The sequence below is a fragment of the Rhopilema esculentum genome, chromosome 3, assembly GCF_057945365.1.
Source record: "Rhopilema esculentum isolate cy_ngs chromosome 3, ASM5794536v1, whole genome shotgun sequence".
Lineage (NCBI taxonomy): Eukaryota > Metazoa > Cnidaria > Scyphozoa > Rhizostomeae > Rhizostomatidae > Rhopilema > Rhopilema esculentum.
In genome coordinates, this window is record NC_142817.1 from 7,904,776 (window position 1) to 7,923,224 (window position 18,449).

Below are 18,449 nucleotides of genomic sequence, written 5' to 3' on the forward strand. Positions count from 1 at the left end.
ATATGCCACTACCATTTTCTCACTGCCTCCTTCTCGTGTTGCTAATAAACAGTTAGAAGTAATTTGTCGAGAAGATGAAGCAAAACAAGATGTCGGACACTTGAAATCAAATTTTGGTGGTTTTTGTTTGCTTTTAAGACGATAAACGGCATGTATTATTGATTTATGCAAATAAGCGCAATGATACGACAAGGTTCTGGAGGAAAGGCCAAGTGGAAGAAGGGCCTACAGAAACTGAGGCGCCAGAGTACGGTGTCAGAGTTTTCTGCTGGAGATCAGCAAACAAGCCATTCGCTGATGGATGAGGAAGGTACTGAAGATGAGATGCAAGACTACCTTTCCAAACTTAAGAAGAAAACTGGCCTAAATCAGTTATGGAGTGGGCGTAAATTCGAAGAAGCAATTGACAAAGATCCAGACATCGACTTATCTGAAGAGCCAAGGTTGAGGACTGGTACCTTGAAAGAACTGACACTTGATAGCGATGAGGAAGATTTGAAAAAATTCATCAATAATCTAACAGATGAAGAGTATGATGTGCTATCAGAGCACGAAGAACCATCACAGACCGCTTCATCAAAAAGTGATTTCAATTTAATGAAAAATATCAATTTTGCAGAGGCTTCAAAAAGTGCTTATGGGATGCTGAAAGTTGACACTGATGACGAGAAAGATTACATTCCAGTTATTATGAAACCAGACCTCGATGAAAGCGAATCAAAGAATGATAGCTCAGGTCAATTGTCCAAAAGCTCCCGGAGTGATATCTTTAGGAACGCTAACATAAATTTTATTAGCAGCGAAGTTAGTAGTCTCCAGCAACCTGAGAAAAGAAATAGAGATGGTGTTAATGGTACTGCAGAATCAGATCGTGATGGAGAGGACACTGAATTATCTGAAGAGATTCCAGAAATGCATGATATGAGCAGAGTTAATACTCCACTAAATAAAAGTAACGATTACACTGCCTCAAAGTTTGAATCTTATTCAAGTGAGGAAAGTAGTGTTGCTAGCCACAAAGAAACTCCAAGAAAAGGTGCAAAAGAGACTAAAACTAACAAAGAAAGCAAAGATTTAAGCAGCAGAACTTTAAGCTCACAGAGCTCAAGTATTTCACACAACAGTAGAAGTGAAAATAGAAATGTGAAGAAGAAAAGAAGCAAAGATTTTTCAGAAACTGACTCACATTCGCAGTCATCTAGTGTCACTTCAAGTTCATCAACTTCTAATTCTACATCTTCCTCTTCTTCATCATCAAAAACAAAGGCTAGTAGATCATCCAAATTGTCTAGATCAGAGAAGAGGCATACAAAAAATAAGATTAAGTCTAGAGGAAGGGATGATAAGAAAAAACCACACCACATGCATTCAGGGCAATTGACAATTGGATTACATGATTTGGGTATGGATGAATCAATTTTAAAGAATTTAGGGGCTTTAAAGTATTCAGACCCATCTCCTGTTGCAGCAACAGTTGTCAGTGAAGAAGCTCTTGATGCAGTCGCAGCATACAATCCAACAGTCCTTGCTTTAAATGACCTATTGAAATATCAGCTGCAACTAACAAGACAGCATATTGATAATAGTTGGAGACTATATAGAGCATATGCAGAACCAGATGCAGTTGGAAAACACAGATATACAACTCTGAAACAAACATTGAAGTATATGAAAAAACACGCACCATCAGTTGTGTCATATCAAGATGCTTTAAAACAAGTCCAAAATGGTGATGACTTTTAAAATCTAGAATTCTCTTAGGCATTTGAAGGAATGCACGATTAGAAAGTTCAATAAATGGCTCGAGGAGCTGGACAAATCTTTTTGTTATTTATTTTGCAGTAATGTATGTTTATATTTTGCTTTCTGAATTTTAAGAAACTCTTTAATATGTCTTTCTTTTTAAACTACACATTTCTACAAGCATGAAGGCTATAAACATTCCAAGGATCAAATTGTTTTACAATATGGATACGATGTCTTTCGCTAGTTTGAAGACAATTCTGTTTTTATTGAATGCAATTCTGTTTTTAGAGTGCAATTTTATCTGTTCAATTGTTTTATGTGTCTAGTCCCTTTGAGCAACTGTTAACATAAAGATTATTCTAAATCAGAAAAACAGCTACAACTATCTGAAATTGATAAAAATGATAAAATCATAGGCACATTTGGAGACATAAATTATGAAAATTGCCAGCAAAGTTCAGGTTGTAGCCAATTTACCTGCTGCTAAATAGTTGTGGAAAGCTTTTTAAAATTCAAAACTGACAGTTGCATTCCTTATTTAAATGTACACTCAAAAGCCTACATATTTTTTTCAGCTATAATGTTGCATATCCCACTACAAAACAGCATACACACCCTTCAGTATGGGTGCATATATCAACTTACCTTGTTCTATGATTCGATGGATAAAATTAATGGATTACAAGAGCTTTTCACAGATAATAGAGAGACTGAAGATGCTAAACGTAATTCTCATTATAATATTACAAATGTAACATAAATATTTGTTTAACCCCCTTTAGGTAACTCTATCTGCTGACGAACTATATAAATCTAAATAACCAACTTAAAATGAGAACCAGGGCTTGTCTGAAAAAGCACAACAAAAACATAAGGGATCATGAAGTATGATCTCTTGTAAATATTTGTAGATAGTCATATTAAGGTGCCAACTGCAAGCAAGCAACTGCATTGCATATTTGGAATTGAAAATACAATTTTACAGCATTTATGAACACCTTAACATACTACAAGGAAAATATGGTTTAACTAAAAATATACAACAGATTTTCAACATTCAAATCTAACTGATCTACCAATAGGTGGCTTGCTCTGGTGAACAAAGTTTAAGAGGAAGGGTTTTGTAGCTATAGGATACTGGATAGTCATATCAAATATGACAAAGTGATAACTTGTGTCTATATACATATAATTTTTGCAACAACCTGAGTTCTTGTGAACAAAATGCATAAATAGCTGTATGGGATTAGGATGCATTAAATGATCTCAGCATTAACATTAAATTATGCTTTGTTAATAAAGATAAATCTATCTTATAATCTATCTAATAAGGATGATCTATCTTAGGGTTAGGAGTAATGTTTTATGAAAGATACCTTAATTTGAAAACATTGATGTAATTAGCAGTGAACTAAATATTAGAATAAATGAAGAGATACCATAAAAGGGCTGTATCACTTTCTTGACTCTGTAAAGATCAATTAACATGTTCACTTAATCTAACTTTCCTTTGCAAAAAGGGAAGTTGAGCTGTATTCTGCAATTAGATCTATCAATTACAGTGGTTGGGACCAATCCGTCATAAATATATATACAGGGACATACAGTGGTATTACTAGTATTCAAGGTGACCTGTGAATATCTCATCCAATGCTTTCTTAAATACTAAATACTAACTGCTGGTCATTGTCATGTCTAAAGACAATTAACACTTGAAGTTGATTTTGATACTTCCTTAAAGTTATTGTACTTCAAATATAGTTCACTCAATTTGTATTTACATAAAACTGATACAACTCTGAATTATCAAGCCTTTTACTCAAATATTACCAAGGATTTACAATTTGAACTTAACCTCTTTATCAACTCTTTTGTCATAGGACTAACAAATAATTGCAAAAACATATGAACAGTTATATTGAGTTCTTTTTTATCTTAGATCTGTATTACTTAATCCAAGTTTGCGGAGTTGCTCTTCATAATCACCAATGCTTCGCTTCATTATATCCATACATGGACCTAGCAGTCGCTCAAACGCTTGAACATCAAGAGCTATGAGAAAGAAAACATTTGCATAAAATCATGTCATATTGCAGGTGGCAAAATTTTTCCTTTTTGATTGTATTTCCTGCTGGAGGGATTGCTAAAAAACATTTCATCGCCAAGAAAATCTGTGATTATATTTTTCTTTGAGATGCCCCACAAAACAACAAAACACCCAAATAACAACTGATGATTAGATAGAGAAGTCATCTGTTTGGCTCAAAAAAGCTGACCCTTGCTATAACACTTACTTGCAACAGTTAGATCTCCTACAGCATAAATAGAGGCAGCTCTTGGTTTGTGTGTAACCAAAGCTAGTTCACCAAAGTAACCACCATCTAGAGTTGTGATTTCAAGGTCTTCTGGAGGATCTGCCTGCAATTAGAGAAGGAAGTAGAACAGTTAAGTGGAGGGATGTGAACGATGCTGGGAAAATTAGGAAAAAATTATTTGATTCTTGTTTTCAATTAATCCTCAAATTCTATGGACTAAAATGGAATACAAAATGAAGTTTTTAAATACTTTGAATAGAAATAAGATTTAACATTGGCTTGTTTATAACAACTAAAAATTACAGGACCTTCACAAATATATATATATATAAAGGTAACCTTTATGAAAACATGGATAAATACTAATCCTTATTCCTAGTACTAAAGCAAATCTTGGTCAAAACAACGGAAGTCTATCAGTTGAAGGATGATATTGTGTGGGTTAAGGCTGATATACACAATCAGTTCTTTTGTGTCAGTTTTTCCCAAAAATTTTTACATCCTTTTTTTTATCAGTTTAACTGAAGGAGCATGTGTTTATACAATCAGTCAAAATTCTTCAGTTTTTCAGTTTTGTGATGAATAGAGATACAGAATGTGCTGCAGCTGCAATTATAATTTCAAAATGAAAAAGGAGGAGAGAACAGAGGTCCACATGGGTAAAAGCATGGCTACAAAATGGTCGCAACTTGGAATGTATGATACATTGTTGAGGGAATTTTGACAACAGGAGAAGGATGAATACAAGAATTTTTTAAGGATGAAACCAGAAACTTTTGATGAACTGTTGGCCTTGAAGCATAATGTTCTTTTTGGCTCAACCTTTTTCGTTTTTGTAGCCATGTTAAAGCTTGTTTTTACTCAGATTTACTTTTAAAAGACTTGCTTCCTGATGTTTGCCTCAAAAAATGCAATTGCTCACTCAAAAATACGCATAGATAATATGTTAATTGGTGTGATAACCACTGCTTTCCGGTGTGAATGAAGTTTTGACTGATCAGTTTGACTAAACACGTCAGACTTTTAAAAGACTGACAGTTTTGCCTTGTCAGTCGAAAAAACGTCACATATTTTGACTGATGAGTAAAAACTGACGAAAAAATTATTGTGTGTTTCAGCCTTTATGATTTAGTTTTTGCTGAGGAAGTCACTCAAAGAAGATTTTTTGGTTATTGTATGTCACTAAGAATGAGAGAATTAATTCATAAAATGGTAAAATATTATAATAATTTCAGTCAATGTCTCAATGTCGGCTTTCCAGTCCAGGTTTTTTTAACTTGCAGGTGTATAGTAGCAGGAGGGTTCCAGTTGAAATCTAGAAACATATCTGTCTTATAAAAACAAACTGGATGGACTTACTGCACTGAGCATTCTCACTGACACCTTTCCTTTCACAATGAAATACATGCAATCAGCTTCATCACCCTTAAGAAAAAGAATTTGGTAATTCATCCAAAGAGCATATTATATTGATATATGATAAGGTAAACACATGACTAACTCATCACCCATACACAAATCTTCATATTGTAACAAATCATTAGCTAAATCAATTTAGGTCATCAGAATGAGGAAGATTCTAAGGTTTTAGATGAAACCCAAAACAGAGAAAGGATTTAAAAGGTTTGTCTTTTTGATAAACATGGTAATTAATGTACATTGCTTATTACAATTTCGAAGCAAATGTAGGCAAGATAGCAATAAGTAAACTCATATTTGCAAAAATCAAGTTACTTGTTTGATAATTCTATCTCCTTCCTGAAAATGCTTGGTTTCTAGGGCATCGGCAACATTCAGTCTTTCATAATTCTGTGTAATGAAAATAAGGATAAAGAAAAATTGCACTCTTATCTGTAACAACTGTCCTGGCTATGTTAAAAGGAACTGACAAACTGTAAAACCGAACTGATTAGCTAGTTTAACAAACCTAAAATAACAGTTATTCTGTCAAATAAGTTCACAATTTTACAACTTTCATCTAAAGGTATTGTTCATGAAAATTTATTAAAAGTACAAAAAAGGGTATACAGTTTCTTTTTCAAAGCTATTTTGCAATTTTTATTATAAGAAAGTGACATTATATGGAGGTTATTGAAATGCTATCAATAGTTTTTTTGGTTATCTATCAAACGTTGGCTATCAAAATTGAGGTTTTTGAAAACTTACTGGTTCAATGTTTGGAGGTTTGGAGGTTTTTCAAAACTCAAAAACAAATTTAGAAAAATGAAAACAGTGTGAATGGTAACAACTACAGGTATTTTCTACTCCATTTCTGTGAGCATTTATGAAACCGATAACCTGATATTTGTAAATGTAAAACTTTCAACAAATGCATGTTTAAATGTCAGATTAAAAGATAATTATAGAATTTCCAAGACATTTTGAGTGGTTTATTAAGATACAGTAAAAGAGCCTTTACCGTAAGATGTGCCAACATTGGTACATTTTCTAGGAGTTCTTCATGCAATTTTCTCTGAATGGGACAAAAAGAACACAATGAAGTGTCTGTTAATAATATGCAAAGTTTATTAAGTATAAGAAATTTCCCATCATCATGAAAAATTTTATTTGAGTTCCTGAGACCCTAATTCGTTATTCCTATAGCCAAAAAATATTTCTGGGAGATAAATTCTGTAATTAAACAAAATTCCAAATTTTAAATACCTGTGAACTAAATTTAGCATAAAATGCACTACTTTGCTTTCATATAAAGTGTATTAAAATGGTATGATAAAGAATACAGTTAAATGTCAAAAAATTATCAGAGGAGGTCTGGTTTTGCACACAAGCAGACTAAGGATTTGCGTACTTGCAGAGATGTATCACATACACAAATGTTGAATCCTAAAACAATACCCTATTACTTGGAGTAACTTAAAAAACAATTTTAAAAAGGCCACTTTGAATTAGACTGTCTTGGACCTTTATGGAAAACTTTTGCTTGTTACAATTTTTGTCAAACACATTTTCATCATTCAGTACAGACTTTTCTGAAAATTTTGAAAAATCAACATGAAAGTTTGCAAAATTTTCATGCCTGAATGAACCTTTTTTGTTCGAGGTTTGTGCTGGATCAAAAACGCAGCATAAAGTCATAGGGGTCTTTGGGTCTGGTTTTTCAAGGATGCCAATCTCTTCATGTTGTTTTAGGTGATATGTCAAAGACACTTTGAAAGTTCTTGTGAAAAATGTATTAAGTTAGGTACTTCATTTTTCAATATATGTTTCAACCTTTAAGATTGTATATTGCTGTTTTCTTTTCTTGTTAGCCTTACTGTTTTACCCTGATTACTCTTCTCTGCTTAACAACACTTGTGTACAGCTGTTACCCTCTATTATTTTCACAAAAGTCAGGCATTTTGAACACATTTAAGGTTGCTGGAATACTGACTTCAAAAATTCGAATTTTTCATCTCTCGATAATTTTGTGATCAAAACATCAAATTTTCTCAAAAATATTTTTATCTAAAAGGTTGAATATTAATGTAACTTAACGTAATAATTTGAGAGAATAACATTCTTTATTTGAAAAAAAAATTTTGTTATGCAGCCACATTTGCAAATTTCATCAACCCACCCATAGCAAAATTTTTAGGCCCTGACTACTGTTTACAAATTTTGTTTGCCGCTTACCAAATGCCAGTACATATTTATTTGGAATTTTTTGCATATATTAGAAGAACAATCGATCCATAACCATATCATGGTGTACTATTGGTTAAACCTGTGAAATATTCAATTTTCAACTCTCGCAATATCAAAACTCTTGAGAATCACTTTCACACCGTAAAAAGGACAAAAAACAAAGGAATAAACTATTTTTTCTAGTTTTTGTTTTTCAAATAACTGCCTTTGGAGAAAAATTGTGAGCAGTTTTTTGCTGGCCACCCCACCAATTTTGTTTCAAAAGTTGTTGCTGTATCACAAAGGAAAGGGGTTACGCAGTGGCCCAAAGCTTTGTCGGGATTCTATATATATGGTTTTATACAAATATTGTCTCAAAAACTCAAAATTAATTCAATAATTTCTTTTTAGGAGTAAATCGTGAGGAAACAAACTTATTTCCACAAAGAAGTACAATTTTTGCTATTAGGGCTCAATAAATGTTCCATTGAATACCTTAACCAAAATTACCATTGTTGTAATTCTAACTTTAAAAATTAAAAGTGTGGATTAGCTTGAATATACCAAATTGCAAACATGAAATGATAAGTAATCTAATAAAGAATCAGAAACATTTGACCATTTTACTATATCTAGACTAAATCATAAGTTGTAGGCCGTAACAGGAACAGTGGTCGGAAAATAAGCTAAGCCTCACTTGAGTTCTGCAGTGTAACAGCTTTGTGTGGAAATTTCTTACAAAAAGTCTGGAGAAAATACAGTATCTGCTGGTGAATATTTACTATCATCAATATTTGCAATGATGGTGTAGTTTCTAACCTTTTTGGATGCATTCTTGAGCAAGATCTTCCTAAATGTTACTCTGTCAAGTGCCCACACAATTCCAGGTGATGTTGCTACAATTGTTGCTGCCCTGCATGAAAATAGATGGGTATTTTAGAAAAAAACTTGCAAACCAACACAGTGACTTGACAATGCATTTGCAATTGCTAAATACTTTTCCTTTTTCTTCTTTACAAAAAAGACAAAGGATATCGTTGTTTAGAAATCCCCATCCGCATAATTCCTTGCAGAAATTATTGCTCTGTGAATACCAACAACAGTGTTATTATCACTGAAGACTTTTAAGTAGTTTCAGCTTATGAGAACAGAGGAGGGTGCTTGTTGACTAAACAATGAATAAAATAATGAACAACTCTTTTCGATAAATTTATTTTATAAATCTTTTTAACCTTATAGATCACTTCTACTTAACTAAACTATCCATCTAAACTCAATTTTTCACAACCTTTAAGAACAATGTCTCATGTGCTGGTGTATAGTTGGAATTTTTGTTGAAATTATTTTATGAATATTGACTAATCCCATGAAACTGTGTAATAATATTGGAGTAATATTATAAAGTGGCAATAGTGATCTGCTCCAAGGAAGATGCCTTAACCGCAACTGGAAACAACTTTTATAAAAGATACCACATACCCGAAAAAAAGTGAAATGAAATTGGGCGGCCTTTACCCCTGTCACAAGCATTAACATTCAACTTTAAAAGCAGTAGATTCACTCATTAAGTTTAGGGAAACTGCTTTCTTTTGAATAAAACTCAAACATACCTAGGTGTGTTGTACATTAATGCCAATTCTCCAAAGCTACCTTTGTTGTCATAGCAGCCAACCTGGGAATGAGGCATAAAATTTCAGCACGATTAAGTTACATTAAAACTGAAAATAATCTGAACAAATAGTCATTTTATGCTTTGATAAAAGAGTAACAAGAACTTTGTTTCCTCTTGCACCATTGTAAGAAAAAAAATTGTAAACCTTCACGGCATTTATTATAACATTAAAAGCAGTCTGTCCCCTTAATGATCGGCTAATGTAAAGAATAGGCAGGACTGGAAAATGTCCAGGCCAAGAAATTTTTAGAACAAATTTATTGAAGGAAATTGTTGCTGTTTGCCAGGAAATCTTAAGCGTGAAATCTCCATTGCTTGATTTTAATATGAACATTAAAATTTATGTTACTTTCTCTTAACGCTATTTTTTCGAGATATACAATACATACGAACTGTAAAATTTTTGTTCTGCGCTACTAATAAAATTGATAATTAGCTTTCCAAATACAATCATCTGGTATTGTCAGCGTCTGTTATACCAAATTTCCAGCAATTTGTGCATGATTTTCAGCTACTAATTTAATTCAAGCAAGTTTAAAAAATGTTCATCTCTCTTTTTACATTAGCCATTCTAGATAAGTAAAAACTTAATGACAGCCAATCTTGTTACGTCAATTGTATTGAATGTCAACATATCTGTTTAGATGTGTTCATTATTATTCATACTTTTCTACTGGTATTCGCATACATTTTTCAGCACTAGCTTTAAAGAATGTAAGCTTTTTGGTCTTACATCTCTGCCTCTAGCACCAACCCTAATTTAAAACAGTAATTTTAACCATTGAAAAATAAAATAGGATTATTACATGTTGTAGCTATGATCATAAAAATGAGCAGCATACATGAAACTCAGAGCAAGATGTAGGATACATCAATACTTCAATATTATCTAGTTTGCTAGTACTGATATGAAATTAAATCAAAGTTATTATAGATTTTCAGATCTACTAACTTAAACCTTGAAAACAGCTATGAGTATTGTGCTCAACCATGTTCACCTTAATCATCTAATACAGTATAAACAAAATGATTGCTGTGCGAATAGCTATGATAAAAAATCCAGGACCAACAAATAGGTCTTTCTTAGTTTGACAGTTTACTTTTAAGACAAAAGTTTAAACAAATCAAGCAACTTAAAATATCACTTTCAGTGGCTGGAAACTCTGTTAAAGCTTTGCAGGAAATCTTGATTTTTTATTTTGCCAGGAAGAAAAATCTTTTTTCAAGCCCTGACAATAGGTCCAAAATAAACAATGGATTACGCTGCTCACTTTGGCGGGCCTAGCTGCGGTAGTGGACAACCGTGGACAACATTTCAAACTGCGAGCAACATGCTATTGGAAATGTTAAGAAAATTTATTAACTGGAATTGAATGATGATCATGGAAGCATGTCCTTTTTGCTGTTGACATATCTGTCACACAAACCAAACAGCGAACAAAATTTCTATAGCCACAGCTTCATTACAATGGCCATTTGATTTAAAAGCTCTGGAATCAAAGTTGTCTCTGATTGGTTATAATCATCTAATTATCAATCAACCTCAATGGTACGTGAATTTCACTCCCATGAAAATAAAGTTGAGCACAATAGGGGACAGACTGCCATTAACAAGCTTCTTACCATTTCATCAACACCATTCTTTGATACAAATATGTCGTAAGTCCCACTGCAATGGAAATATTTGATGTGAAGAATGACATAGAAAAATAATGATTACATCAGCATTAAGAGATAAAAATGATTTATAATGATTATGAAAAACCACACTGATTTATAGCAATACTATTAACCAATGATCAACTATTGCTGTTACTCTGAGTTTCAGATGTGTTCACTCATCAGACATACAAACAAACTTATCAGAATAGTGATCCATAATCAATTATATAGATTAAACCTATATGTTTCAAAACTTGGACAATGTCAATGAACATTTTCAATAGTAAAGAAACAGTTGATACAAGCTGCTGTTAAGTTAAACTGAATGTAAATACTTGGTATTACATCTCAAAGAAAGTGATCATAATGTAAAATGACAAGGTTTCATTTCATTACTAAAAAGTAGTATACCAAAAAGATGGTCTTCAAAATATTATTACATTTTATAGAATGCAATAAAGCTTATAAGTACATATTGAGAGTGTTGTTCATATAAAATAATGTATAAAATAAAAGGAAAACACAAGCAAAAGAATAAATGCAGATTTTAAAACCATTAGCTCACAAACCTGTCAATGACATAGAAATTATCACCATCATCTCCTTGATCGATGACATGATCACCAGGTTGAACTTTCTTTTCAAACATGGCATCAAGGACTTGTGACAATTGTTCCTAAAATTACAAGGCAGGTTCAGGTATTCAAGGGGTGAATAAAAATTTCCCAAACAAAACTGCAAGCTTAGAAAAGGCAATAACAAAATTACCAATAACATATAGAAATAAATTATTTTCATTGTTCTTTTGGTTGGTTTATAATAATCAAAGAAATTAACCTCTAAGAACAGCTAGGGAAAAATAAAGATGATGACAAAACAACAGTTTTAAAACAGAATGCTTAAAAATCACATAGAATAGTACAAAGAAAACAATCAGCAAAATTGAGAAAAAACCAGGTAAAGTAGTACAAAGGAAAAAATCCTGACAATGGAACGCCTTAGAATGTTTAAAGAAAAATATTAAAGGATTTTTTGCTGTCAAGGAAACTGTTAATTACTATTGCAGAATATTTTATTTATTAATCATAATGACAAGTGTGTTCATTATAATCATGTTTATTATTATGATCATTATTATGATGAAGACAAAAATGGCTTGATAGTTTCTCAAGGTAACTCTAAAACTTATTACCCTTCAAAATTAAATATGAATGTTTACAATAAATATTGGAATGACTACATCTCAGGTAACTGCATTGGTTAGTTAGCGGATAAATTATTTATTGCAGGATAAACCTCAATATCATTTGAGGGAACTATCTTCTTCAAACTCAATGTAAGATAACCAAAGAAATAAAAGTTTCAAGCTGGTAAGACCAAATCACGAACTTGGATGGAGAAGCAAGACCTTGGTAGTCAAAATAAGGGCTTTTGTTATAACCTGGCAGGTGGTTATGGCTATACTGAGGTGGCCTGCTAGAGAAATTCTGTTAATATGAATTACAGGAATGCACAATCAACAGAATTTGAGATTATGAAACCACAGCAGGGTGATTGATCAACCAAGCACAGACTAATGAGCTATATGCTTTAGTGTTGCTTGTATTGAAGGCTGCATTCTTTTAGCTGAAATAGTTAGGCAAATTAACAGACAAAAACTTGCAGAAATCAGACAACATTTATGAAAAAACAAAATGGTCAGCCTTCTTATTTTATGGGTTACACAGTAAATATCAAAAACTTTTGAATCACATTTGGATAGAAATGACATTGATCCAAATGTCAGGTAGTAATCCAAAAGAAATAATATAAATATTTCTATGAATATGTGCAACTTATGACATAAGACTCACTTGATCCAAGCTTTTGAACAAAAGGATATGTTTGACTGCTTCATTAAGCCTTACTCTTTGCTCATCTGACTTGGGATGGATAACCTAGAAATGTTAAAAAATGCAAAAGAAAAAAACATAAGTGATTTTAAACATTTCATTAACTTTGATGATGAAAAATGAAGCAGATCGATATTAACAATGAAAGTAACCTTAATTCAGGTAAACATGAATATAACATGGAAAAATAGTAAACTCTAATAAAATCTGGTTCTTTGAGACTATTCTAAAAACCTTGCTGTATAAACAACAGAACATACAGAAAATGGCACTCCTGCTTCTTGGCTTATACTTTCAAGAAAGGTAACAAAATGTCTATATCTTAGGCTGTTTCAAATATTTGGCAAGAAAAAAAATTAAGATATGAGTAAGTGAGAATAGATTTATATTTAAGCTGATCACTTACACATGTTCCCTCATCATCAGAGTCTGAATCAGGGTGATATGGCTCAGCACAAACTGACGTGAAATAAGCAGATATGGGTTCATTAAAAAAGGAAAAGATTGACTTCTAGTTGGTCTAATATTGAAGACTGCTGAATGAAATTTTGTCAGAAACAAAAAGGCTCTAGATGTCTTGCTCAGGATACCTAAACCCGCTATTCAAAGTAACTCCCATCATATACGACTTATAATACAGTAACACGATGATCAAATTAAGAATGTAACTTAGAGCTACAACTTACAACCATCTTTTCTATACACCAAAATTGCTGAGCAAATATTTGATTATTATGTATTTCACATCAAACTGTTGAATTTATAGTTAATTTACTTACTCAGTTCATAGCTCGATATAAATGATTTTTTTGATAACATACATATGCAAAATATTCACCTGATTTTCGTCTTGCACCATATTGTTTCATTGGAGGTTCTGTGGAAAAAAGAATCATGACACATAAAATCCTTTAACTGGTTTCAGGTTCTGGACAGGCTAAAGAATAACATAGGAGCTCTGTAAGGCAATTAAGCTACTAGGAAGAATTTGCTTTATAAACGAAACTCTGTTTGCTCATTTTCAATTGTATCATTGTTGGTACAAAAAAGAAACCTCTTTCAAATAAATGTTTTCTTCTGCCAAAGAAATAAAAAATTATGTCAATAGAAGGAAGACCTGTTCATTGTGACTCAGCTTTCAATCAAAGTCCACCTGGGTAAATAAATCATCTAGACAAAAAAACACTATTCGTAAGTAACATAATAGATTAATTCAAAGGCTATATTACGAGCTGTTACTGTGAAATATTTACTGCAGGAACAGGTATGAAAAAACATGCAAAATGTTTTTGCTGTTATACATTCTAGATAATAAGAGCGAAGAAGATGGATCTACTATATTTGGGTATATTGTCTCCCTAAAGGTTACTTTCAGGGCAGGAAGGTGGGCAATCTGGAAACAGAGAACAAGCCAAAACATGTTTTTTTTAAATTTGAGCCAGAATAGGTTTTTAGGATTCTGGGTCACTTTGAAAAAACTGAAAAACTTTATATTCGCCAACGAATTGCTTACCAGAGAGCATGCAAAACATTTATCATAGTGTTCCTATTTTGCCAATCCTGCTAGCTTCAACTTAACTTAATGACTTTGGTTTCTTGAAAAATTTATAAGAAATCAATATCACATAAAAAACTAGCTAGCATTTAAATACTACTGTCTAGCTACTGGCAAAGGCAATTCATCCAAATTTCATTTAAAAAAGAAATGATTCAAATGCTTGTACAAATATGATGTACTTTGCATTTTTTCATTAACACAAACATGTTTTGCAGTTCCTAACTAGATCAGATAACAGATGACTTCATTTATCTACACGACACAAACAAAACCAAGTTTAGTTTAAAAATCTAGAAACTGTGTTTCATTTTTAGCTGCAACATGTGAAGTTTAGCTTAGGTATCAGCAAAAAGCCGCAATTTCTATTCTGATTCTCACTTCTAGCTAACATGACTACATCTGATATATAATAAGTTTATTTGCAATTGTTTCCTACATTTGATTATTAAAATTCTGAGAATAGCAATGATTTATTTTGTTGGTTGTCAGGGGACATCTTATGGGGGCAATGGTTAATGATTTACAATTTAACCTTATGGGGCGATTGTCAAACCAAACAGATATGAAAAAAAGTATTAAATTTGTAGATGTTTAAAAAAATTATTATAATTTTAAGCCTTTGAATTTCAAGTCGATGTCATATGATGACTAACAAAAAATGTAATTACGTTTTAGCCAATGAGTTTTTGGGACTTATAAATACTTTAGCAATAGTTTAAAGTCGGATTTATTGGCTCCTAATTTTTTGTTTTCAAAACCCATTTTTCACTCAACCAGCAGTGTCTCCCAACCAATATACCAGAAGAAGAGCTCCTTGTCAAACGGCCCTCTGGCAGGTGTTCTACGTAATAAGCCTTGGGTGTCCAAGCTTCGCTCGGGTAGCCATTTCTAAATAAATGATTGAACGGTTCATTTTCGAATGGGAAGCATCTGCTTCTCTGTTGCCACAAAATCCATGGCTCTGCTCAATGACGCATTGATTATCCTCTTGTGGATAATGATTCTCTCAGGGACTCGCTGAAATAATAAAACTCACCACGGCCTACCTGAAGAATCTTTCAAAAACAAACAAATCTTATGCAATTCTTTCAAACAAATTTATACCTGGAATTGGCTCGTCGTCACTTCCATCTGAATCTCTGGCTCCATTTTCAATCTGAAAACTAACCCCTTTTGCTTTAGGGGGAGTTTTCTCCTTACTTTGCTTCAACTTGGCAAAGTACTCGGCCGCAAAATCTACTATGTCCTCCGGCTTTTCGCGTAACACGACCACTGTGAATTCTTGTAAGAGGTCCGTGAGGCGTGGAAGTATTTGGAAGTCCATTTTGCATTGAATTTAACGAGTAATGACGCAGGCTTCGCTTTCTGGACTAATTTTCTAACGCACCCACGAACTCCATTGCAAATCAAAATTTTCTCATGAAAGCTGCTCATCAAGTGTCACTCCCGCCATCTTTAAAGCGCATGCGCCCATATGGTTGCTATTGGTTGCATGACGACAGTTTTCAAAATTGCAGCTTGTTTATTGATTAGGCAACATTTCTAACCTTTCTACTCCTCTTCCTCCCCTCTTTGTGCAAAAACAATCAATTCACCATAAAGAAAATCACATTTAAGATTTAATTAATCTTTTGGTGGCTTGAAGCAAATTACACAATTGAAATGCATTTTAATTCAGTAGCCCCAAAAGCAGCAAAAGGTGCGAATGACAAACAAATGTTTACATGTTCTTTCAAAGGATTCAAGACGTTTAAAATAAACAAAAAACTGGGCTGCATTTCAAGATATATTACCAAAGTGGATTGTAAAAATTATCTTGTAGTCAATGTTTTTGCAAACACTTTATTTTTAATTTGATATATTAATTAATAGGATATAAATCAATAAGGATAATGCCTATGAAAAGTTTTAATAATTAATGGACCAAAGTCCTGGCTTCTTTATTAAAAGAGAGCTTGTCTGATATCTGTACTGGACGTGGCCCCTAACTATATTTTTGTCATGGTGAATGCTCAATTGTTTTTCCGATAAGTAGGATTGTTCCCACAAATTCTTAACCATCTCAACACTTATTTTTTACAAACACTTGAAAATATAATTTGTACTTTATCCTTTTTCGAAATCCAATTCAAAACAAAGGATTAGAGGATTACGACAAATAATTATAATCACTGATCCGCACTGTTGTGGTTATCAATCTACTTCATAGCGTTATATAACTTTAAATCAATATCTTTTCAAAATGATTTTTTTCCAATTACCGTTGCCTTTTATCCTATGTTTCTTAAAATCAACCAGACGGACAGCTATTGATTCGTTGATCATTTCGCGTCAAATTTTTTTATGATTTTATCTAGGTACCTTATGATTAATATTCTCGTTTAATTTGAGCTGGTTTATTGTTTTGTTTTGCTTCCCAAAAAATAGAAATGAAGAAAATTCAAAAACAAAAGTCTACACTTTTAAAACTAGCACATACTCCACCGAAGCAATCCTAAACGAAAAATAAGGGCTGCAAGCATGAAATTATGTAAATCGGTCAACATATCATCAGAACAATTATCAAATAGAAAGTACAGAGTACATCTCTCTTTCATTATAAACAACACATCGTTATGCACGAGGGATTTTGCAGTTATTACCTGGCTCCTCTTGAGTGGTAGGTTCCTCAAATGCAACCCTTTTGCCACTTTTTCTTTCAGTTGGACCTGATTTTGACATCTTTGATCGCACGATTCCCATCTTTGAGTTGATTTTCCATCAAATTTAAATTTTAAATCCTGCGTTGAAGTACCACAGCAGCTACGCTCCTTCTAAGGGACGTAGTTCGTACTTCGCACTAACTTCTTAGGTCTTCTGCGTGTTTTGGGACTCATTATTCCACTCTACCAGGTTTTTCTAAATAATGAGATTATCAACGTCACAAGTGGAAAGAACATTTAATGCGAAGAGACTTAAATCTACCTGAGATACAAGCATCCCCTTTGACATCGATAATGATCTTCTTACGAAGAGATCTGGCAAAAATTGTTAAAAAAGCAGCTGGAGTTGACTTGTCAACAAGGAATTCCCATAAGAAAGTTGACAAGGCTAACAACAGCAAACAAGCAGGGTGAATTCGTGGTTGTTAGAAGTACATTTATATTTGTGGGTATCAGAAAGATGTAAATTGAAGAAAGTAATTGAGCAATGATAATTCAATTCTGTTTTCATAGACCAGCATACTTGCTTATGAATTCTGGACAATCTTTTCTTCAAAGCTTGTGCTTTCAAAAAACATTTTTGAAAGGGTGATCCAGAATGCCTTAATTTTCCAGCTCATAAGGTTATTCAATATTTATTGATAAACGGGCCATTTTTAAGCTTAGTTCTGATCAGCTCAAGTTAAATTAGGGTGTCCTGCTTGTTTAGCAAATTTTGATAAAATTTTGCGTGCTTCAAGAAAAAAGATGTGCCTGATCTTGAAAAAATAAAAAGTTTTCACAAACCTTCTAGATACCTAGTTAGTCTGATCAGTAAGTTTGTTAGACTTGTTAATTGGTCGTTTTAACAGGCTAGTTAAAGTATGTAGCTAGTTATCCTCAGGAAGAAAGAAGTTCTGGGTTAACTGTCTACACGACTTGTTCACATGTAGTATATTGGTGCACGTTATTTTGTACACAGTTTAATCTTTATTAAGTTAGCTGGTTTGCTCGTTAATTAGTTTTTGTTTCATGCTAGCTTGTTAGTCAGTTAATAATTTCATCGATCTGGGTAATGAGATCTTTAATTACACAGGTATAGGAATTCATTCTAATGAAATACGGCCAGTAAAGCTAAAACTTATAGCTGATTAAGATTCTCAGCTAACAAAAAGCCCTAAAACGGTTCTTCGCATATGCTGAATAAAATTAAAACAAACCTTTAGTAACAGGGTAATAACAGCGATGCTAAAACACGACTGACAGAGATTTGCAGGAGAAATCGTGTCCACGGATACC

At 32.8% G+C, this 18,449-nt stretch overlaps 2 protein-coding genes across 2 annotated transcripts; one reads left to right on the top strand and one right to left on the bottom strand.

Moving 5' to 3' along the window:
- The first annotated feature begins 42 nt into the window (after window positions 1–42).
- On the top strand, window positions 43–2,041 carry LOC135692772 (uncharacterized). The gene has a single exon (XM_065211071.2). It carries the CDS (start codon window positions 166–168, stop codon window positions 1,741–1,743), a length of 1,578 nt encoding a protein of 525 aa, XP_065067143.2. The 5' UTR covers window positions 43–165; the 3' UTR covers window positions 1,744–2,041.
- Window positions 2,042–2,457: 416 nt separating this feature from the next.
- LOC135692773 (cAMP-dependent protein kinase type II regulatory subunit) lies at window positions 2,458–15,936 on the bottom strand. Its single transcript, XM_065211072.2, has 13 exons — window positions 15,574–15,936; window positions 13,750–13,788; window positions 13,318–13,370; window positions 12,873–12,956; window positions 11,589–11,695; window positions 10,981–11,026; window positions 9,296–9,357; window positions 8,505–8,598; window positions 6,481–6,534; window positions 5,796–5,870; window positions 5,421–5,486; window positions 4,041–4,164; window positions 2,458–3,798 (listed from the first exon to the last, which is right to left on the bottom strand). The coding sequence occupies exons 1-13, from the start codon at window positions 15,791–15,793 to the stop codon at window positions 3,677–3,679; spliced, it is 1,146 nt and encodes a 381-aa protein (XP_065067144.1). The 5' UTR covers window positions 15,794–15,936; the 3' UTR covers window positions 2,458–3,676.
- Window positions 15,937–18,449: the final 2,513 nt, after the last annotated feature.